We start from the raw sequence: 25288 nt of genomic DNA on the forward strand, positions 1-25288 counted from the left end.
TTAATAGTTGACTAATAGAACCATGCAAGAGGGGGCGAGCGCCAAATACGCTGTTCCCAACCCCATGCGTCGGCCTTCCACACTGTCATGGCGACTGGTCGTGTGAATTTTTGTAACTTGAAGCTCAGTGTCTCTGAGTCAGGATTTTGAGTCCGATTTAAGATCTCAGATATTTGTTTTTTTTAGGAATCTGCAGCTGTGGATAGAGGGTAGTGGGAGGTGATGGTTTTGGAAATGTAACTTTTGAAAAATGTTTCTACCAAAATTGCATTCCTCCACCGACAGAAGCTGCAGGAAAGGCATTAAGAGATCAACGACTCGACGATGCCTTCCTTCTCGATCCCTGAGCCACTGATGCCCACTGAGTGCTCAGGTAATAAATGGATAAATAATTATACTTTTTCATTTAGATTTTATTACAAATAGTCATTTACCACCTATTGGAGCTGTGATTAATCAAAAATATTTAAATGAGAGCCCAATTATGCTAAACATTTGGTCGACATGGGAAGTTTAGACAAACATAAAGCACCATTGTTCAGAATCCTGCGCTGAGCAGTTTTCCCGCTGATTGTTTCTTTTAGCGCTCCGTTTCCATGCGACAGAGTGACCACAGCCTCATAAAGTTAAAATTCATACTGTGTACAAGTTCAAATTACAGAAAAGAAAAATTCTCCTGAGCCCTGTGACTTGCTCATATCTCACTGTGCAGCACGACAAAGAGAAGAGGTGGGTAGAGCTGGGAGCTGACAGCTTTGGGAAGCTCTGGGCAGAGCTAGATAAAGATATCAGAGTGGATGCATGCCTCCACCGACAAGCTGCATGAAAGGCAGGAGCTTTACATGATTTTAAATAATCAGTGTGCCTGGGTTTGTTTAGTAAGTGGAAAGGAAGAAGTGGAGACACTGAGAAGGGGGAAAGAACCAAACTGCAGGCCGCCGCTGGATACAACAAGACCTGACCTTGTTTGAAAATGGCATCAACATGCATCTTTGATGACCCAATCACAATCGGATGCGTCTACACCGAATGTGTGCAGGCGTGTCGGATGCTGCACTGAACTGCAGACGCTAAGGCTCCCTTCTGAGGTGATTTTCAGAAGTATTCCTAACCTCATATCGTCTTCAATTCTCAAAAATGATGCAATAATGTAACAGAAAACAACAATGTGGAACATCAGAGGTAGAGGGAAAGAGTTCCAACAATAACACAAAGCTCATGAATATATCAAAGGAATGGAAGTCTGTCAGAAGTGTTATTTCTGGCATTTCTTCACAAAGGCAGGGACAAAATGATATTACAGGAAAGAAGGAAAAGATTTCTCCATCAACAGTGACTTAAAACTACCATTTTATCTCTCCATGCATCTTGTCCCAAATGATCTTAAATGTTTGTTAGAGAAGAGGGATTTGATCATGTTGCAACTCAAAAACTGTCACAATTAGATCTGGTTCTGGTCTGCATCAAAGATGGCCCCCAAAGTTTTTAGACAGACTATTAGGGTTCAGTCTCAAACATTAAAGCTTTGTTCTTTTAGCTAGCAAATATATGATGTGTACACTTATCAGAGATGGCTCTGGCCATTTTGGTGATTAGATTATGGTTTGCTGCCCTATCTGCCCTCAGAGGTTTACTGATATAAACGTATTGATATTTGCAGTCTCTGATCCTGAGATACAGACTGCAGATCTAACAGAGATTTGCTGTTAGCTTATATTTAACAACACATACGTTTTATTTCAACACTTTCAGCAAAAAAGAAGAGTGTGAGATCATTTTAACCATAGACTGTGTTGGTTTTCTAATGTAGTCTTAAAACTGTATTGACAAAAACAAAAAAAACTATTTGGAAGATAAAGTTCAAACTGTTTAGAAGTTTTAAAAAGTCTAATAATTTTATTGACATTGTAACAATGGACCTATAGAGCAATTATATAAAAAGATGAATTAAAAGATAGAATAATTGAAACATTTGGATTTTTGGGGCAATAAGAGAACGCAAACAAGAAATTTTAATGAATCTACAAAGTAAAAAGACAAACGTTTTTTATTATTATTATTTATTTATTTATTTTTGGCCTGATATGGCCTCATCTTAGCTGATTCACAGGAAGAAATATCATCAAAAAGCCAGTCAGCTATCTAAGTTGTCACGCCACATGTTTTTAAACATGTTTTCCTCCAGGTGCTGCTACATATTTGCAAAAAAAAAAAAAATGCACGTCTATCCAGCACATGGTTACGCCCTCTCCTCCATTGCACAAACACAAACATGCTATTGTTCACTAAACAATGACCTGGAACTCACTGAACTATGAAAACTATGTGTGACTGGGTGGAGAATACATGTGTGCATGTTTGTGTGTGTATTCATCGGATAAAGTAACACCCCAGCTGGGGTCCAGCAGAGAGCAGCATAACACTCGGATGTTATTCCTTCTGACCCTAAAGACATGGCTGGGAGATAGGTGTGTGTGTGTTGATATCAACACACACACACACACACACACACACACTCTGCTCCTAAGTGCTCCATCTCTCCCTGATGTCTGAACATGGATCAAGAGAACAATAGACTCCACCAGTCCGCTCTCTGTTCCCTCCCTTTCTCAAGAGAGACATTTCCTTTGGCTCAGTAATTACTCTGAATGAATAATAACTCCCCAAGGTCTAAAAAGCGTGTAACTTTGACCAGAGGAAGACTTCTTGGCTCAGAGGCAGCATCGCTGATTGTTTGGTTGCCATAGCGCAGGAGTCACTCCTCCTGGTCTCCACAATGAGCAGATTGCCAGAGGATCAAGTCATTTTGGAGTTGTGGCCTCCAACCGCAGCTCAGAACATTTTGTTCAGAGGCTCAGATTTGATTTCTAGATTAAGTCAAAGGTCAGAAACAGATAGCAAATTTATTGAATTTGGAAAATAAATACCAAAATCTGTCAGCACTAATACTCATCTCATCATGCCTGGTGCATGTTATGAAAAGTGAACCCGATAGCTTGAAATTAATAATATTTATTAGTAAATAATTCAACTAAGAATTATCTGACGACATGGGAGCAGTCAGAAAAAGAGCTAAATCTCAGCCAAGATGATGTACCTGATTATGAAACAGAAAAACTTGTAGTTCCATACCTCTGATCCTAATACTGATGCACCATTCAGGATGAAAGTGCATTGAAAAAGTGACAAAGTGCTTTAAAAACATGACAGAAATTGATTTCTTTCTAAATCTGTTACATTTCCTCATGTTTGGACCAACAATACATTTGTCCTCTATTCAACAGCTTACATTGCAAGATAAGAAGCAGTGTGACAGCAGCTTAAGGATATTTTCAATGGCTCCGACTTAAAAGGAAGGCATCAGGCCACTATTTTCCTCTGCTTTTTGTTGGTCAGACTATTTTAGCTCAACAAGAAAACTTGTACCAAAAAGCAGAAAGGAGGGGGATGAAAGTCTATAAATTGAATACAATTCCCCTTGAGCCAAATCTTCTGTAAGTCATTTAAAAGTACAGCAGAAACAAACAGGCTTATTGCATCAAAGGGATTTGAAATAACTCAGATGATTCTCAAACACTGTACAGTTCTAATATGGCCAACTGTGAAGTGAAGTGTGTAAACACTGACCCTGTTTTTTTGCACTCTTTGGGCAAAAGCTCAAGCCTCTCGGCCCAGCATGTGATCGACAGAACGCCGACTTAAAGCCTCACATGCTCAGCTCGTGCTTAACCAGTCAGAGGTAATCTGTCGTGACTGGCACAAACATTAAAGACGAGACGTGCTTCATAATCACATGCTGCTCTCTTGCTGAGCTAAGGCAGTGTAGATTAATCTAAAAAAGATTCATGATCATATGAATCAGGAAGGCCTCAATCTGTTCAACTCCAACAAGACAAAGTCCAGCCACAGGAGCAGACTTTAATAATCGCTGCCAAGATGAATAAACTCAAATCAGTTTTGAAAACAGACCAAAAACATACATGTTCAACAGTTCAATGGTGCATTGTTGCATGACGTATTCACCTGTAATGTGCAACCACGCTTTCTCATGTTTTGATTCTACTGAATTCAGAAAGACCATGCAGGATTATACAAATAGTCAATGTAAAACTGTATTAATCTCTTTGTTAATCGACCTTAAAAATGATTTAAGGCTGTGAGATGAGCTGGAATACAGGAGACTGTTGATGAATTGTTTTTTTTGTATTGATTTTTTTTTTACTGTATTGATGTTTGCGATTTGGTTAACAGGTTTTCAATATGACTGGTTGTTATTCATTTTATCATTTTTTATGCTGTGTGATGCGATTGTTCGAGCACCTTCAAAGTTTTTTGATTGATTGATTGATTCTATATACATTTCTGAGGAACCTATGGTGTTAACTTGCTTCCAAATACTCATTTTTGCTGACAACAAACTGAAGATTTAGAAAGTGAATACTATTTTGCATAGCAGATTCAATAGTTAAAGAATAGAGTTATCAGTCATTTTTGCTGCTCACAGTAAAGGTTTGCAAAAAAACCTTGAAATAAATCTTTTATTAAGGTGGAACATTATTACACAAACCATCTGCAGCTCCTTAATAGCACACTTTGCAGATTTTTCACCCTCCAATCATCCTCATGAGAAGTGACAAGACAATCTTGAGCATTTTTTTAAAACTTAAATCTTAAAATTTTAATGACTGTAGATATGGACAAGATTAGTAGAATTTTTTTGTAATAAATCAGTTGAGATCTGTCTTCTTATCTTATTTATAGTACAGGCTAGGAGAAATTAACCTGCATGTCAACTTATCTTGTAGAAACAGAAAATCATGAAGTTTTACATATAATTAAATGAAGCCTCTGTTTAAACAGTGAAGACTTTTATTTCCTAGATTATGCTACTCCATTAAAAAATTAATTTATTTTAAGGCTTTTTGCTCATTTTTGAAAATTAGTCCCTTTAAAAATGTACATTTCATTACTTGTCATTGAATGAAGAAATTAAAGGCAACACTTGACCTTTGGCAAACAATAACAAACACACTAGCCTACTTAGGCTCCACGCAGGAAGCAGGTAATGGAAGGTGGCAATAAATGCACAACTCTGTTTGAAACCAGGGCACTGATTTTGAAATTATGCTTTAAAGTTGACACAACTAACCTGATTTTATTGCAGTCAGTGTGTGCTCCGTTTATTACTCTGCACAAGACAAACTGAACACCAACACTGCACACTAACACTAAGTTCAAAGTCCACTTCTTATTGCTCTACAGCTTAACGACCCAACAGCAGATAGACACTGCTAAGTATCTGGAGATGCTAATCAACACATGATTGTTGTGACATTTCCAACTAGCCATTATCCACAATTGGCTGTAATTCAATGGAGCTGCCGATGGCTTAGTATAACCCCCTTCCACACACAGAGACACACACACACATGCAGACTGAATGACTAGACAGCATGGCTGATCTGCTTCCAGATGGGATGTAAGGCTTAGCTCAAACCCGCTCCCCTCCTGATGCTCTTCTTTTTGCCTCTCCTCTCATCCTTCCTTCGTCGATCTATATAATATATATATATATATATATATATATATATATATATATATATATATATATATATATATATATTATTATAGTTACCCCTCTTCGCTGTTTTTAGTCTCCTCTCTCACTCCATTATACGACTTCTGCTCTGAACTGAAACAGCCTGTGACTGAAAATGTCAAACGGCCCTCCGCCCTCCTACCCCACCACTCGTTACAGACTCTCTCGAGGCAACCCTCTTTCTTTCCTCCAAAAAGCGCTCATTTCTCATGCGCTTCCAAAGCGCTCAGCCCATGTTCCTATTGAAAACACAAAAACTTCACTTTCTTATGCGATTTACATTTGCTCCCCCTCTGCCCCCCAAATAAAGTGCCATTTTCCAACTTTTGCTAAGTGACTTGCCAGTGATAGGATCTCTTAACTAAAGAACAGCAATGGCAGGGAGAAAACAAAGGATACAAATTAGACGTGATCAAATGGTCGTTGATTCGACAGGTTCAACTCTGAAGACTTAAAATAGGAAGGAAGAAAGCAAAATGAAGAAACAAAAAAAACTTAAAGTTTGTGTTTTTCCAGGATATTTTTTTTAATTACTGCAGGTTTGTGTGCAGCAAGAGAAGTCAGACATTGCTCCCAGATAGAACCACAACAGGAGCCAGCTAATTAGTCTCTCCGCAGTGTCCTACCCCTTTCTCCGTGTTCCTGAACTCACTTGGTACTTTGAACGTGTAGTTTTTGCAAGAGAATTATTATTTTTTTCCTGTAAGCCTCCCTCCTTTAAAACCCTGCATGATGATGGTGGCCTGAGTGGAGAGGATCTTGTTTACCTTATTCTCAGGTGAGCGGGGTTAAAGCAGGCAGAAGCCTCCCGTGTCATTTTAAACCCTGCACTGCGAGCTGTTCTCTTTAAATCTTTAAAAGGGCGAAAGAAAATACCTCCGTTCCCAGGGCTTACATGTCAGTCGGTGTAACCGACACCGGTTGGTAGTTAGGCAACGAGGCTCAATACTTTCATCCTCCATATTGTTAGTAGTGGTTGCCAAGGGGAGTCACACACAAAAAGCAATAATGTCTAATTTAGGATGTGGCAAACTTTCCGATTTAGTTTCTAGCATTTTTATGGTCAGCATGATAGCTTTGCAGTCCTGCAGTGACATACACCATTATCCTTCCATCTGGAAAAACTGGCTGAGTTGGAAATGCAGCAGTGTTTCGAAAACTCCACCGAAACCAACAAACAAGAGTGTCTAGTTTTATCTTTGTGGATATTTGCCAAGACCTAAGCTACAGCAGAAAAGATAAGTAGCCTATTACAGCTCAAGTGTGACAAGGTAAAGCAATCTGAACCTTCTCAGCAAAAGAACATGATGTACCGGAGAACACGGCAAGGCTGTTGCTTTCAACTAATGTGGAAGAGTGTTGTATTACTTTACAAAAATTAAATAGGTTCAGAATTAAATAACTAGCTTAAATTGCCTGTCACAATTACAGAAGAAAGTACTGTAACCTATGGAAAGGGCGGAAATTAAACCCCTGCTACTAAATCTTCCATTGATGGGGAAACAACACTGACTAATGTGCAGCACCTTCAATGTTTTTATATTTTGTCACAAACATTAAAGGGGATCTATAATCCAAAACTCACATTTTGCACGTTTTTGTACTTACATCAGGGTATCAACTGCTTCTAAAAACCACCCAGCTGTGTTTTGGAAATAAGTTGATATTTTTTGACGTCTGTAAAATGAGCCGTGTCAAAAAACTTCCGAATGTAACATCACAAATCACCCAGCAGCAGCTTATTTAGAATAAAATGACAAAAGGCCCTAAAACAGCTCAGTAAAAACAGGCAGAACTGAACAGACTGAAATCTCATCATCTTAGAATGATTTTGTGCAAAAAATGTAGCCCTAACCTGTTCAAGGAATCACAATAGGTCAAAGTTAATAACTTTTACGTGACACACCAGAACAGAGTAGTACATAAAAATATGAAAAAGCATTTCTCTCCAACTTAAACCACATTTTTTCAGATTTTCATTTGTAAAAAAATGTCAATATTACGTATTATTTTACTCTCACTTAAAAAGTATTAGGTACTGGCATATTGGCATTAATATCAATACTGGCCGACTTTAGTGATTTTTAACATATCAGTCTTGGTCTCATAAGTAACACTGTGTTGATATTAACTACTGACACTTATTTCAACAACAGAAGATTTCTGCCTTTTTAAAATTTTTGAAATTGTTTAAGAAACACTATGACTACAAATCTTTATATCTGACAATGTTCTGTATATAAGTCTATTCCCTTCACGTGGCACAAAAGAATAATGTTGAGAAGGGTAGAAAACAAAACAAAAAATCATGCAATCAATGCAAAAGTAATACAGTGTAACAAACAGAAATGTTAAAACAAATGTGCTTATTGATTTTTACTCTGACTCATACTGCTTGCTCAAAACCTCTCCACAGCACCACACTTTAAAAAGAAGCTAAAATATCCCTCTATGCATTGTTAAAAGTCAGTCTTTTTTAGGGAAAAGATTTAATTATCTCTAAAACAGCAGGTAAAGACATACTTGTCAAGCATAAAACTTGAATCATCTCTTTTTGCAGCCACAAAGACAACAAACACAGATTGCACTGCTGTATATTTACCCCTGTTATTACACCCGATCGTCAGCTATTTATGCAAACTTGGAATCATGCCGTTATTTGCCAGAGACGGAGCCCATCGTATATGTATTTGCATACAGTGGTGGCAGAGTTGGCTGCTGTGTTGAGATAAAAATGGGTAAATATTCAGATGGTTGGAGCAAACAGAGCAGTTGGGGAACAGATGGGTCGAGATGGAAGAGAAAACACAGGTACCAAGGAGCTGCACTGCCTGGAGATCACACTGTTCTAGCTTTCATCTGCACAGACCATTAAAGTCCGACAGCGCAGCATTGCTTTTCTGTGTTTTGGACCATTAACTTTGATAACTTCATCGGTTTATGAAAGCTCTTTTGCAAAAGACAAGCAGGTGTAAGATGCAGAATAAATAAGTCTCCACTTTTGTTGTGTAGAAATCTGAGTTGCACTTATGCCACATCTGGTGCCAGACAGTTAGGATTAGCTATTGAACTTTCTCAATAATAACAGACCAAACCAAGTGAGATAGACTCTTTCAGCCTTGATACAGTCAGTCTTATGTGATTTTGTTTCTCAGCGACTGATTCTCAAATGTCTGATGTTGGAAAATCTTTGAACACATCAGAAATCTGCTTTTAACTGCCTCAACACTTCATGAGGTCACAACTTTGAAATAAATTGAAGTGAATAAAGACTAAAAAATGTCCAAGCAAGTCAAACCAATTTATTTTTTATCAGTCACAGTGATGATATTTGAAGCCAGTGGCAGTCTTTTATGTCTAATGACAGCCTGAAATCAGTAAGAAATTAAGTCGTGGTGTAAGAGCTAAAACGGGGGGGGAATAACGTATTCCTTAAGTTGGATGAGTTTGTGTTGTGGTAACCCACTGAACGATTTTCTACTATGAGCAGCTGCATGAGAGCATCAGTGATGTCAGTTTCCTGTAAGTCACTGTGGTTTAAAGTTCACAATGGTGCACAAACTTCTAGTCTTTGCACAAGAGCCTCCCTCTCATTACAGAGATGAGTAGGTCATCAGCTGCAGGACTAGAAAACCACAAAGGCTTCTCAGCCACTGAAAGTCACAGAAAATGTAAAACAGGTCCACTCTGTTCACTCCTGAGAGCTACAAACTAGGTTACCGTGGCATGGAGATTTCTTTAAAAAAACATCCTGGGTGTTTCACAGGAAAGAAGAGAGTGTGATGCAGTCTTCCTTCAACCTGAGCAGGACAAACAGGACATCCAAAGACAAAAGCTGTTGCTTTCAAGTCAGATAAACTGCCTAAGACAAAAAGATACCCAGAATTAGGGCCAGTTAATTCAAATAGACAAGTTTGTTGCTATTTTACTGTGACTGTATTTCATTTGAAATAAAATAACTCAGTAAGTATTGAATCCAAACATGTATTTTGTATTTGTGATGTAGCATACAATGGGATTGAACTGTGTAGTTCAACACAACATTGACACACACTGCCCCACATGCTGTTTATTGATGTATTTTTAGACCAAAGACTGAAAGATTTAATCTTTTTTAACAACAGACCAATGAAGCAACTAAAACACCGTCGTCCATGTGATCTTACACACATGTAACATGTATAATAGAAAAAAACAAGCATAAAGCCTTAATATAGAAGATTTTAAAGGTTTCACTTAATCTATTGAGTAATAAAAAAAAAAAAAACCTCCAGGGTAAAAAGGGTTTCTATTAAGAATCTGACTGTGTTATAAGCTAATCTCCCTTTGAAAATTTTAATTAAGTGCTTCAAGCATCAAACAGTAAATTAAACTGAAAAGGAATTCAAGCTTATTCTTTACATTTGTGATGCAGAACCAACACTTACAGCGGCTTCTGGACTCAACCTTCATTGGACTGAGTGTGTGACACGAAACACAACAGTTTTGATGATAGGTTCTTCAAGTAGTTTGTCCAAGAATCTGGACTCAGGGGACGTATGAAATGACTGAGATGTATACCTTCATGAAGTGCTCACTCATTCAGTTCCAAGAATTCCCTCCAAGCTACCAGTGAAGTCTTTAATTTCACATTTCCTTGCCTCCGCTAGCTTTCGTCAAACAGGAAATGTTCAGCATGATGATGTTGACTTTATTTTCTGAGTGTGTTTACTGATTGACATTTTTTGTTGGTGACTTATTTTTTACTCTAAACATATTAGCTGCACAATAAATGGAATCCAATCTAGATCACATTTCAGTTTGCAATTTATAGCAATCACAAGGGAGTGCTTGGGTGCAATATTGGCAGGCAATTATATTTCAACTGCCAGCAGTCATGCTCTGCAGACAAATAAAATATTTGTCAAGCTGGTTGAAGTTGAGTTATTTATCAAAATGCTTTTGATTCTCAAGTCTGATATAGATTTCAAAGTCTGATGTGGAGATGTTTACAGAAAGTAGTAGGGTCATCAAGTCCTGGAAATAAAGGAAACGATTGAGGAAAACTTTATTTAACTACAACAAATGCTATTTGTTTTAAAGGCATGCGTTCCAAATAATGCAAAACAAATGCAAAACAAATGCAAAAACGTGGGGTCCTAAATTAATGTAAAATGCCAAATTGAATTTTTTCTTTAGCTTTATGGGACTAAAATATGAAGTTTATCTATCATTTATACCTGTGAGTGCAGTTGTATGTGAGCTTTGAGCCCTCTGCATCGGTGTTGATTTTCCAGCCAGCCTTTCACCATAAGTGTTGTATCAGTGTCATTACATAACAGTCCCGCTAAGCCCCAGATCTGTCCATAGAAAGTCTAATTTGTCATAAAAAGCACAGTGAGGCTGGCCAACAGCTCTTCAGAGATTAAAGTGCTGCGGCTCCCTTTTCTACAGCCAGATGTTCGACCTGTTTACAGCCAAAACTCTAAGCTTGTGCTTCTATTTTTCCCAAGCCAAGGTGTTTTCTTTTTCCCTTTAAGATCATTTGCAGAGATTTAATTTCATTGTTCTTCGATTAGGGCCTTAAGTGTGGTTTGCTTTAACACACTTCTTTTCAACTAATGAGGGTAGAGGAAAAAGGTTGCAGTGCAGCATTACACTTGGACCACATTCCTCTTGACTGAATGCGAACAATGCATCCACTTGAGATTGGCTTTTGGCTCAGATTGACAACCTTACAGTGTTCACAATAGATTATAGACTAAAGCAGAACTGCCTTGAATCCACTTTTCACTCAACACATTTACTAAGACCATAAATATGATACTGAGTAGCACACAATTTGTGAGCCTTGAGAGAAGTGTGACTCACCTCAGTTGAATCGCTGTGATAAAAAGGGTGATGAAATCAAATAAACACGTAAAAATTCAAACAAGAGTTTTCTGTGTCCCCTAACAAGGCCAACCTTGTGTTCAACAACTTTAAAAAGAGCCATCACAGTCTGAATCAATATTTAAAATCTGTTCTACCTGTGTCCGTGCTGTAACTGCGTAGTTATGTATAACCTTCCTTACAAATAAGCAAACAAGCCAGAAAGCAAAATAAGAAAAAAGTAGAACATTTCTTAAAAACACTAAAATTGAAATGTCTGCCAAGGTTTCAATTATGCAAAAAAAAAAAAAGGGAGAGGCAACATAGAAACTATGTGAAACTTCTGACAAAACCAGCACCTGTTGCTGACAACGCACTGAGCTGGAGCTTATTAAACATGTCATTTATTTAAGATAACTACATTCCGAAGACGTTCAGCGTTCCTTCCTAAAACACCAGTCCTCTTGCAGCAACCTGACAACAGTGATGCAATGTCTTAAGGAACTTTAAACTAAAGGAGAAATATTAAAGTTTAAACTAGGTTAACATTTTTGTTGTCTTCAATTCAAATTAAATTCAGTTTATATTTTTATCCACCAATTCACAATAAACACGTCATCTCATGGCACTTTATAAAACCTGCAACATTGAATAATCGCTTGCATAGTGGAATTTACCTTGCAGCAATCCTTCAGTTTGCATCCATGCAGGCTTCTACATTCCCCAACAAGCCAGGCTTAAGAGTTTAACATTTAACACATGTTCTATTTTATAAACCCAATAAAGATATCTACTGAGTGGTCATTTGGACTGAACAATACGTCATATTGTTCAGATTATGACCAATCTGAACAATACGTCATATTGTTCAGATTATGAACAATAGTAGAAATGTTTTTCCAACCTTTCAACATGAAAATGTTGAAATAACTCAGTTAAGATCTGAGAAAGAAAACTCGTTTTAATAAAATTAAACAAAGACTTCTGTTGCCAAGATGTGCGAGTTTTAAAATTATTTCAAACGACTATGACAAAATATAAGTTATTCAAATGAGCCACACCTTTGTTACAGTCTAAATGAAAAACCACAGAGATGAAACCAAATTAATTAGGACGTTGAATAACAACTACGAAACCACCAAAGCTCAAGCCTGCCATGAACTCGAAACAGTTGGGAAAAAATAAAATTCATTATTCGCAGTAAAAAAAAATTGCAAAAGAAATGGAACTTTTACATCTGAACTGAGATTTGGAGATGCCCAATGGACATGGACAAGAACAAGAAATTTTTTGTGGTCAGATAAGCAGCTATTTTGCCACACCTTAGAAGAGTAAACTGTCAAGAATTGGGTGGTGGCATCATGCTGTGGGACTGTTTTACTGCCAGTGAATGCAATAACTGGAAATGGATAAATTTGAAATTGTTCAACTTCAGCTAAAATTCTGGAAACTAAGTGGATGCTCCGACAAAATGACTTGTAAAAAAATATGTTTGACTAGAAACTTTTATCTACCTATAAAGCTTGGTCTGGTTCTGGTTATCTATTCATTTTAAAACTAAAACCAAGAGTTTTGCAATCAATTTTAAAAAAATACCAAAAACATTCAAAAGCTTCTGTCGGGTATACAAAACAAAATCATAACACAATAGTCTGTTTTTATATCATTCCATCCTGGAAAAAGAATAGTTCAGAAAATATTTGAAAGTATGAAAATAATATAACATTTATGGCCTAGATGGACTTAAATGGTTGGATCTAAATGACTAAATTTGTAATTCACTTCAGTATACAAGAAAATAGACCATTACTATCTGCGCTTGTTCCTTTAAAGTACTGCTTCTTTCTGGGAATAGAAACTGAGGTTGAATATTTCACAACCTAAAAAAGTAAGAAGCAGAGAGAAACTGCCGACACATTACATGGAAAACTGTAACAACAAAGAAATGCTGAAGATGAGCACATATTCTTATTTAGCCAGATTCTACTTGTGTCTTCGGGTCAGTGGGTTGTTGAACTTGGGAAGCAGCATTACTGATGAAGACCTCTGCTCAAGCAGGACAAACTGGTTTTCCTAAATGCCTCTCTGGAGTGCTGACTGTACTTCTCATGTGAAACCTGTCTGAACCGGACTGCATGTGGTGTGACAGGTCTCAGTGAATGGAAACAGCGGATGCTCCAGTGTTTGCATCACAAAAATGTCAGGATTGCAGCGCCACACGTCCCTCTGCTTTCTTTAAACAGTGAGTAATGTGCATGTGACCGCTTGAGTATATTTGCTCAAAGTACCTGCTGCAAAATGAAGGCCAAAAGGAAAAAAAAAATCACAAACCTTCCAATTGTAAGAGCCTTTTATGTTCCACCATTTGTGACCTGAAACTAGTTTACTACCAGACAAATAGGGCATGAATGCAGATGCAGCAAACACAGAAAGAAGTCTGGTGAGACCAATGCACAGCCTCTTCCTTCTGCATCAGCCTTGTGAATCAGACCGCGAGTCAAGCATGCTGTCCACAAAACGTCCTCGCTGCGTCCTCAGCTACTTGTAAGGACTGGGCCCTCGGCTGAGTGCAGCGGCTCCGGAAGCGACGCTGCGTTAACCAGGATGAGATTGGGCCAGATCAATAACCTGTTAGGGCAGCTTTGAAAGGAAAGCAATCTAAATTTTCTGGCTTCAGACTCTGACACCCATGAATTCTAATGAGAAGTCTTTATGGAGCTCGTCTCTACAGAGCACACATGATGAATTACTAACATACCCAAACAGGAAAATAGCTACCTCTCATGTCACTGGGAAAAAAATTGTCTGAGGTATTAAGTTAATTAATGCACTTTTTAAAGCCTTAACCTTGTCAACAAACAGCTATATGTTGACTTGCAAAAGTATGCACACCCTTTTAGCTTTTGGACATATTTTAATGTTAGAACTTCAATTCTCAATCCATTTCTGGAGTTTTTTGTGACAGCACAACAAAAATTAGTGCCTAATTATGAAGTGGAAGAAAAAAAAATAATAAAAAACAATCTTTCACAAATGAAAACATAAAAAGTGTAAATAGGGACTAAATATTTAGAATCTTGTAGCAAATGCTTATTCTTCACAAAATCGCTCAAGTCCGGTAAGATTTTATGGACAGTATCTGTGAGCAGCAACAGATTATACACTGAATATAGATGTAGAGTTTCACTAAGAAATGAATCTGCTATTAGCATTAGTTGTATGTTATTATTCTAGTGTAAACTGAACCTCTATCCCAATCTAAAGTCTTTTGCAGCATTTAACAGGTTTCCTTGGAAAATTTCAAACAGGAATTGTTAGAGCATTTTTTTCCCCGATCATAGTTGTTTAATGGCAAGTAGTTGCACTGGATTTTATTTTAGGGTATCAGAGAATCATGGTGGAGATTTTATTTATAGATAAGGTATCATTTTCTTTCACTTGACAATGAAGCACTACTTTATGCTGATCTAACACATTCATCCCAACAAAATACATCAAACTTTGTGTTTGTAAAGTGTTTAAATGTGCGACTCCGTACTTTTGCAAGGAGTTGCACATTCTATTTTCATTTTAGGAAGTAAAACACACAATGCAGATTAGAAAAACTCCCACTGCAATTCTCCGACAGAAAAGCAGGAGTAGTAATGCAACCATGATAAGGAAAAGAGGCCAGGGGAGCAGCTGGTGGAGTTGGTAGTTACACGATAGACTGTAATATTTGTTTGATTGGAGATGTTGTCATGGGCACCAGCCGAATGGGTTGAAATCGATTCTTTGAGGTGGAGCGCCACAACGAAAACACCCGAGAGTTGCGCTGCACTAGCAGAGCAAACACTGACCTAGACCCATCAAATGTGGGAGGAGAGCCAAGTCTGAAGAACTGCAGCCAAATGGAAGACTAAACTCTGAGATTAGGTCTTCTCAGCTGATTTATCACAGCGAAAGTAAAGATAGATCCCAACTGGATGAACAGAAGAATGCACATGTCCAATTCACACAGACGGGCCATTTGTCTCGCTCCTATAAATGTCCACTGAAACAAATCCTTGGGATCCTTCCCAAAATGAAGTCTAAACAACAATACAGCAACTACTACTCCCATTGCTATAATTTCCTGAGGGAGTCTTCCCAAGGGATCAATAAAGTCAAGTCTAAGTCTAAGTCTAAGGTATAGCAGTAAAATTTAAATAAAGATGCCCCAGCAGCAATTGTGGAAATAAGAGCCGTTGCTCTCTCTGTGTTGCCTGAAACAGAACTGAAACAGAGGGATAGCAATTCCAATTTACCTGGAGTTTTTATAATCCTTCATGCTTGCAGCTATGATTAGAAACACTGCTTCTTCTCCAGGTTTGAAATAGAAACCGCTGGTTTGACGAACTGCCACCATAATCATTTAAGACACTTACAGGGAAGAATCAATACTGTTATAGAGATTAATGGTAACATAATCACTTTCAGTCCTGAGATTATTATTGCTTTCACCTCCCTCCCTGTGTTTTCCTGCATTTTACCTCTTTCTGCTTGTGCTCAGTCTTACAATGAGACTCCTACCTTATTTGACCCCATTTTCTTTCCTTTGAACCTGTTTAGCAGTTTTACCTGCCTCGCCTGGTTAAATGTAGCCTGGCCATTGTCTTCCAACACATTTACATTTCATTCTCATCTTCCTTCATTTCTTCATCTTGTATTTCTCCCATTAGCCTCGATTTCTTCGGTGAAATTTCAACCAGGTCAATCACTGAACAGGAGTCTGTTCAGTGATTGCTATTTGAAAGCTTAAAATTGGTTTCAAATATTAAGTTTTCATTGATTAGAAAAAGGTCAGAGTTTTGAGTTTCACACTGGTTGATTACTGTCCATGACAGAGGAACCTGAAAATGATTAAATTCTGATCACCAATTTCATTAAATGCTTGTTTTACAGGCAGTCCACTCTCACGGTGCAACATCCCTTCTGCTTCTAACATAAATAATAATGATTGTTTACCACAGATCCATAATCTGGCTCCTTAAACATTCTAACACTTGTAATAATACATCAAACCCATTGGACAGTCCTATATTTAATTTACATGGATCATGAAGAACAAAAAACTTTTCATACTGAAGTTTTGTGTTTTGAGGTACGAACATAGATAAATGTATTGATTCTGTATATTTCCACTTGAGCAGACAGGCTCTCTTGAGATATTTTGCATAAGAGTTTTCAGCAGAGAAGTAAATAAAAATATTTTGAATCTCGATGTTTATTGTCTGCTTAGACAAACTAAAATTGAAACAAATCTTTATCACTCATGTTAACGGATTGGCATATTCTTTCACCCAATTAGCACCCATCTACACAATCGTCTCCGAGCAATTTGCTTCAAAAAGTAAATCTTCCATAAAACTGTACTTTATTTCTGCTTTGTCAACGTCCTTAGAAACCACACTACACCCAGGACACAGTGGTAGATTTAAGAATGACTCGGTGTGCTCCAAACTAAGCCTTATTTTCATGATGGGTGTGAGAGCAGGTTGACCTGGCAACATTGAAAATCATCTTTAACAATGTGTATCTTCCAGCGAAAATGTACAACTCCCCCAGCAAAAACAAACAAAAAACGAGAATCTCATTAGTGAGATGCCTCGTGGAGGTTCTAACTGCTGAGTGTGGGCAGCAGCAAGGATGTGGTGCCTGCAATGCTGTTGCACCGTTAGAAAGCTGACCTCATCTTATATCACAAGGATAAACAGCTGCATAGACAACTATCTTAGAGAGAGGCCAATTAGGAGACAAGCTGGGGAAAGAAGGATTCTTTGGGAAAATGCGTGCACATGCGTGTGTATGTGTGTGCACATCTTCATCTGTAAACTGCAACGTCCATTTCCACTGGCAGTAACCCGGAGACACTCTTGCTGCTGACATCGCAGCATGACCACTCAGCGAGTACAAAGAGGCAGTCTTTGTGAATCAGCACTCACACTCATCTTCCCCGTCTTCCAACAACCTGCCTGCCAAGCCCCGATGCCTGCCAGCGAGAGCCATGGTTTATGCGAAGATCCCATCTCTGCTGCCGGCTGATTCCGAACCGCAATGCGGCTTTGAAGGACGCCAATTAATAAGGTAGACTAATGACGGACAATACAGTAGTGTTTGATGCACATCTGGAGAAAAACTCTGCCATCCGCTAGACACACTAAAACTATTGTGGAAATCAATGAAAGAGAATCGGTTATTATATACGGCCAGCGCATGATGACAAAAGGAAGGTAAATGCAGGAGTTTCCTGCTATTGGAGAAACGTGGACAAAAGGTTTCTGAGGCAATATAGAGCTGTCTTTATGGCAGTAAATGATCTACACATAGAAATCCAGCAATAAAGAATGGATAGTAATATGCTAGTCAGCTCTGATCAGCAACTGGAAGATATTGAATACTGAAAAATCTGATATGCTTTCCCACCCCACATTTATTTGATGGTAATTGACAACAAAGAAGGCATCGTTTTGTTGTTTTTTTTTGTTTTTTTTCCAGTCTGAAAAACCAAAAGAGGCTTGTTAAAATTCTGTGATAAAAGACTACATTTTTTCAGATCATCTCACGTTCCCATGCTTGGTAAGGACCAGAGACAGCAGACCATTTAAAGATCGAAAGACTAACCATAGACAGGAACTGCTTCTGTCTCCAGGAAGGCCAAGCCCCATTTTGCATTGAAGGCAGATTGGAAAGGCAAACTGGTGATTAAAAAAAGAGGTATAGAAGGAGTGTAACAAGTTGGCGAAATAAAGCAGAAGACATGAATGGAAATCTGTAATATGCATAAGTGGACATACAAAAACACAGGATGCAACAGAGTAAATTTCAAAGGATGTGAGTCCTACTTAATTGTGCAGGCATCCTCCTGATAGGTTTAAGAAAATCTATTTTTTCCCCAGCAAATATACTAAAATATTCATGGGAATAGCAAAACAAAAAAAAAAAAAAAAAAAAACCTTCTGAGAAAAACTAAATTCAAATTGTGACGTGACCCTGGAGGTGATAACAGAAAAAGATCCATTACCAAAGGGAAAAGAATCCACGACGCAGAGACCCACTGACAGCTACTCTGTGCTGGTTTCGAGCAGCTTAGTCATTGCAGCCCTGGATGCACCATGGGGCACCACATTAACAGAAACTGTGAGATTACAGCTCTGCTGCTCTGCAGATAGCAAGTATAAAGTGTTAACATCAACATAACACCACCAGGATGGAAATTTAAAAAAAAAGAAAAGAGGTGCTGAGAGAGACCAATTTAAATAGAAAAACTTTGCAAATGACAGGATGGTGTTAAGGTTGCAACACACAGGTAGGGTGGAGTGCATCAAAAAGAAAAATGTCCATTCTGTAATGGCAGAAGATATCAGAAAAATATGATATTTTTTGTAGTATAATCATTAATTATTTATCTAACACTAAATACTGATATTGTATTTGATACAGCTTATTTTTCCAATTCTAGCATTGCTAACTACAAAGTATAGGGGTTAGCATGTTTTTTTTTATTTTATCATCGTTTAGTTTTAGGTGGCATCTACTGTATGAAGACTTCTGATTTAAAATGTGTTCAAATTTGAGTACTATACATGGTTTTGTACCATATCCATCAATCAATAAAAAAACATTGGAAAAGATTAAACAAGTTTTGTTCTGAAACATATTGTTTTAGAAGAAATAAAGATTGTGGTAAGCTAATGGTGTGCATTGTATCGGATAGGTTTATGTGTAAGCCACCAATGAAAATGGGTGATGCAAAAATACAAAAATACTTTCCTTTTCCTGCTTCATTTAGTTGGAGAAAAAAGTCAGATGGCAAAAGAACTTTAAGAAAAACAAACGAAATGTTTGAGATTCCAACAAAGGGGAAAGCAGTTGAGAGGTGCTGGCAGACGTCTTGTTTGTTACTGATATTATCAAACTGTGCCAAGAGAGACAGAGCTCAGAAAAAATATGGAATTATTCCATCTGTCGATGATTCAAAAGGAAATATCATCGAACAGAGTATGTGATGGATGTTTTTGCAGACCTTACTGGTGCATGTTGCACTGTATGATTTTCCGCCAAGCTTAACTGAATGCTGATGTTTCAGTCTGCAGAATGAGGCAAAACAGACCCTCCAGCTGCACAACCACAAGGGTTTCAACATGCAAACTCCTTTCAATGTTTTGATTGCCTGTGCCTCAGTGTTGTTAATCAAATTTGCATGTGATTTCAAAAAAGCCGGTGTGAAATTGTCTGTAATTGTAACTTTGAAGTTAACGCAAAAACTTAAAAAAATTCATCTCTAGCATCCACTGTTAATTGGTCCATCTTGGTGAAAGATGTAATTAATGCATTTCTGGTCTTTCACAACCAGAAATAATCATAAACAGCCAAATCTGTTTTTCTTGTTAATGAGGGAAGTACATACAAGCTTTCTATTGGCCAAAACGCTGGCAGTGTGCAACAACAAGTGGGGAAGGGGCATTACTGGATCTCAGTAAAGGGAGTTTAAAAAATAGGAACAGTACATGAACAACAATTTGTGCACAATAGAAGTCGCTTTAAAAAAAAACCTGAGTGTATCTTGGTATTGTCAGTACACATAGGCCTGTTTTCATCATTTCTAAACTTTTCAATTTTAAGATTATAATACAAGGTGACAGGATGAAGTCACTGAGGGAAACTATTATGCTACAGCTTCTTGTACTCTTACTAAAAATGCCTACTGGGAGTCATTCTTGCCAGATGCCAAAACAAGCCAAACAGCTGAATTCTTTCCTATTCCTAAGGGTGAAACCAGCCGTCCTTCAAAAGAAATTCCCAATCTCATTCTGTTAGTCACTACCCACAGTTTAGAGTCAGTTAATTATTTAGTTTGTTATTTGATAAACATTTTCCCCAGCTGAAGGTTTGCAGAGGAGGAAACTTGCTACTCTGATAAGCCCTTACTTTGCAGAAATGAGTGCTGAGATTGATACATAGAGTTTATTACGTCCTTTTTGACTCACAAAACAGGAAAAAAATAATACTTTTTATGAATTTCTGTAGACTTAATGTGAAAAAACATGGGTCCTCCAGGACTTCGGAGTTAAATGATTCATTCATTGAACTCCACAGGGTAAAAACAAGCAGATTTGCATCCTGTGCTAGCATCAATCATCAGACTGTTCAGGTCCCTGAGCTTGTGAGAGTACCTGCCATCATTCTGCCTCTATACTCTCAATCGTCCCCTCAAGGTTACTGCCTATTTCCTTGCCTTCCTAACAGGATAAGAGCTGCATGCTGAGTGCATCTGCTGGTCCAACGCCAGGCAGGACACACTTCAGGTTTCAGCCCCAAAAAGGTCTCAGCTGCGATGAGGAGGTAAAAAAACAGCGACTGGTTTTGAATCTGCAAGTGTAATTATAAAGGCAGGTGGGTAAAAGATGTGCTGGCTGGACAAAAAAAAGGATTTGCGTTGAACTGAACAAAAGAAAAAAAGAAGAAGAATCGCAGAACAATAAGTATATAAGATAACATTCTAAAATTAGTGAGAATAAAAGGTAACAGATGTTATCTGTTACAAAACAGAGAAAATAAATGTACCAAAGTGACAGTCTAGCCAAAGAGAGATAAACAACAAAGCAATGAAAATAGCGAGACCAAATGAAAAGTCAACAGGGCTTAATGCAGGTACATCAATCTGTCTTATAAAACCATATCAAAATTTTTTCTATTGTTTTCATGTTGCAATCATAAACTTCAATGTATTTTATTAAGTTTTTGAGGGAAATCATTAGGAAAAATTCCAGAAACACCCTTGTAACTTTAACGGCATTGTGACTAGTATACAAATGAGTCACGTTAATCCCATTTCAACAAAGGCCTAACTTCCCCACTTGAGCTTACTTTTATCCCAACTTCCCCGTTTTGCGCTCTCACTCCAGTCACCAGCCACATCATTCTGGCATGCGGCGGATATCAATGATGGATGATGTACGCATTAATCATGAACGAGAAGACGGAGCGATCTAAACACACAGTCTCAAGTGGGAAAAGGGCGACCAATGGTAAACAAGCTGGGGACCTCTGAGCGTCGCTTAACTTAACATTATGTAACGTTGGATTGAGAGAAAATGTTAAAGGCTCTGCAAGCACGCAGCACTTTACCAGACATAAGCAAACACATCAATGACTCCCAGCCGAGTGAATTTAGGAGTCATATCTCAGTGCATTTGTATTAAAATTATAAATCTTCTATCAAAGCAAAATTTCTAGCCAAAATTGTGCCAAACAATATTCTAAGAGGAAATACCTGGAAGTGAAAGTGTCAAACTCTGCTGCCAAGCTGGCAACATCCTGAGGGATTTAAGTACATGGGCCTGATTGATTCAATTACACTTGGACACCTCAACACTGTCTGTGCTGGCAAGGCGACTGTTAGCAAATCCTCTGGACGAGGTTCCAAAGTGCCGCACTCAGCAGTGCCTCTATTAAATCCATCTACACACACACACACACACACACGCACACACCTGCCTCCTGCCCCACATGACTGCTGGAGTTTGACCGTCGATATGCTATGGCACATTTAGTGCCATGCTATTCATTAGGCTTGTCTGTGGGACCGTGTAGGAAGAATTACAAGCCAGTAAGTAAAGAACGGTAATAAAGAGGGGCAGATCAATAAACTTTCAAGCTGGATTTTTAAGTAAATGCGTGTCACACGCAGGAAGGGCACTTTTACATCAAGACAAATTTCACAGGGTGAGCATGCTTAGAGTCAGCTTGTTCCATTTTTATGAAGAACAAAATACTGCCTTGCAAAAATGTTGGTAGCCCTTTAGCCCAAATCTTAACATACTTTATCATGATGATGGGAGACCAGAATTGATAACTGTGATACAGAACAAAAAAAATATAATTAATTATTTTAAAATAAATACTTGAAAAGTATCCCTTCTCTATCTCAGTCATCTGAATTAGACACACTGCCTTCAGAAACATCTAGTTTATAATCTACATGTGTGTAATTCAATTCGCGTTGAAATATTGCTGTTCTGTGGAAGAGCCCAGAGGTCTGTTGGAGAACATCAGAGAAAAAAAACTGCATCATAAAGGCTAAAACGCAAAAGAAGACATGTCTGAGGTAGATTTTTAAAGCAGAGCGAGGTTATAAAATAATATTCTGAGGCTTGAACATTCTGCAGAGCTCTGTTGAATCCTCCATCTCAAAATAGTTAAGAGTATGGTACAACTATAAACACAGTAAGAAGACTGACACTATCCAGCCAGCTGGGAAAGGAGACAATTATTCAAAGAAGCAGTTAAGAAGCAAATAGTTACTCAGGAGGAGCTGCACAAACCAGGTGGGGGCTATAAAGAGGACAACCTCTGCCAATCTGGCCTAAATGGAAGAGCATGAAGAAGATAAATGTACGAAGTCCCATTCTTTTGTTAAGCCTTGTCGCAAACACAGCAAACAAGTGGAAAAAAGGTGCTCTGGTAAGCTGAGCCCTAAAACTGAGCTTTTTGGCCCAATTTATTGACTTTTTAGAAACCTGACAGAGCTTGATGATAAGAAAGAATAACAGAAACACTAGGACTGTGCGGTCAGCATGATGACCCGACAAACAACCAGAACTACAAAAGAATGGTTTGGATCACAGCACATCCATGACAGAATGGCTTAGTCAAAGTCCAGACATTAATCCAAATGAGAAAATGTGGAAGGAATGAACAATTTGTGTTTATATACGTTTTCTGTACAGTAAGAAAGAGAAGTTATTTGTACAGAAGGCTATACATCTGTTAGAGACATTCCCCCGAAACACCTGCAACTAAACCAGGTGGTTCTGCTAAACATGACTCAGAGGAGCTGAACTTTACAAGAGAAAAAAAAACTGAAACCATGTTTTATTTTTATTTTCCTTCTACTTCACAATAGTCCACTTTATGTTGACCCGTCATAAAATCCCAATAAAATACATGTGGAGGGAGGGAAAAGTTTAAGGAATAAGAATATGTTTGGCAAGGTATTGTATTTGGTTTAAAGTGAAAACAGTTCTGACTTTAATGATCGACCCCCATTTATACCCGCAATATGAGTCAGGGCGCACACGCAAGCAAATTCACCACCAGCAGCAGCAGCAGCAGCAACAGGCGAACAGACAGAGAGAGCGCGTCTTATTCATCCTGCATCAGACCCATTTTCAGTTTGCACACTCTCTTCACACAGCTGGTGGAGAAATGACGAGTGGACACCCACCTGGTCTCACGGTCTTCAGGCGAATGGGCTCCCGGAAGTGTCTAATGACAGCCAGCGTGTCTCTGTTGGTGAGTCCGCTCACCGGAGTGCCGTTGACCTCCAGCAGCACGTCCCCGCTGCCAGGCAGCCGCCCGCTGTGGCACACCACCGCCTCCGGAATCACGCGTCCGATGTGGGGGAACTCTCCGAGCTCGGCGCCGCCTCGCACCTCCAGGACAGCGGTCAGCTCCACGCCCCCCCAGGACACGGAGCACTCCTGCACTTTGACCAACCAGTGCTTTTTCTTCTTCAGTGTCTTGGACATCGCCGCTGGGCTTTTTGGGGGGTCGCTTAGGAGTTGGAAGACCCGGGGAACGAGCGTCTTCTTAGAAGCAAAATCCTATTTGGACCCTCAGAGCGCTCTGACGCACGGCTCGATCATTCCGGACCAGAGAAGTTGAGCCTGCGTTTCGAGTAGTATTCCATTCCAGAGGGGGAAATAAACAAAAACCCTTCTCTGTGTAACCCCTCCGAGCTCCCTGTGTGCGCGATCCTTCCTCTGAATTACAGGAGCATCGTCTGGAGCGTGACACCAGCTGCGTCAGTGCCGCAGTGGAGCGGAGAGCGCTGCTTCTGATGCTGGGGCGGCTCGATCCCCCCTCCACCTCCACCCCAATTTACAGCACCTGGAAAACAAAAACCAGCGCACTCCCACTGCTGACGAGCCCACCGTGAGCCCAGATTGTGCGTAAATCCTGCGCCCCAAAAATCTATGCTAAAATCCAGTTCTGGTTCCAAGAGATTAGTGGATCCTGCCAGAAGGAGTTTGGAGAGGAATTTCAAGAAAACTTATAAAACTAGTTTCTCGTAAAGGTCGGTCTCTTCAACTCAAAAGAGGTAACTACCCAGCGCACCTGTTCTTCCTTCTTCCCTCCCTCCTCCTCTTCCTCCACGGTGACATCAGCGAGGAAACCCCTGGAAACGGGCAAACACACCTGGCCCGATCCGCCAGCAGAACCCGCTCGTATTCACCCAGGCTCCCCTCTTCCCGCTCTGCACTCTCACGCTGCCTTTCCGCGCTCACCGTGGGAGGCGTTTTGATGCTGGAAAACTACGCAGCAGTATGCCACCGACGTGATCCGATTACGCTTCGCTCCATAACTTTTTTTAAATAAATATATATATCCTTTTCCGCGTTTTTCTCCTGACGGCAGGGAGTTCTGTCCAATTGCAGCCTGCGGGGCGGACTCAGCAAGTTTTGGATCGGGCCAATGGCGGGTGACCAGAGGCGGGCGTCGAGGTTGCGTTTGGTTTCCATGGAGTATTGTCCATACGGAGATTCCCGCACTTGGGGCCCGTGTTTACACGCGCAACATTATAGCTTAGAGCCTCGTATTTAATTGGTTGAATGTTGTGATGCCTTCCTGAAACAATAGGCCGCGTTTTGACCGGTTTAAAACTTTATAACTTAATTTAACTTTCATGAGAGCAGTTTGGAAAACTGAAACAACACGTTGATGCCTTATGTCGTCTTTTCTTTGTAGATTGCTGCCACCTCGTGGCAGTAACGTAAAGCGGTAACTGGTTCTGGTCAGATATGGAAAGTGGACGGA

The 25288-nt window shown here is 39.1% G+C and overlaps 1 protein-coding gene across 4 annotated transcripts in view; it reads right to left on the minus strand.

Annotated features, from left to right (window-relative positions):
• The window catches only part of magi3a (membrane associated guanylate kinase, WW and PDZ domain containing 3a), a 124560-nt gene extending 99445 nt beyond the window's left edge, over positions 1-25115 (minus strand). For 2 of the 4 annotated variants that reach the window (XM_055056746.1, XM_055056745.1), the window contains exon 1: positions 23697-25111. In XM_055056746.1, the coding sequence (XP_054912721.1) occupies positions 23697-24000 (304 nt within the window). In that variant the 5' untranslated portion in view covers positions 24001-25111. Of the gene's footprint in view, positions 1-23696 lie in introns of all 4 variants that reach the window. The other 2 variants (XM_055056747.1, XM_055056748.1) reach the window with 1 other exon arrangement.
• Positions 25116-25288: the final 173 nt, after the last annotated feature.

This window comes from Poeciliopsis prolifica, unplaced genomic scaffold (genome assembly GCF_027474105.1).
Source record: "Poeciliopsis prolifica strain line A6 unplaced genomic scaffold, Auburn_PproV2 SCAFFOLD046, whole genome shotgun sequence".
NCBI lineage: Eukaryota > Metazoa > Chordata > Actinopteri > Cyprinodontiformes > Poeciliidae > Poeciliopsis > Poeciliopsis prolifica.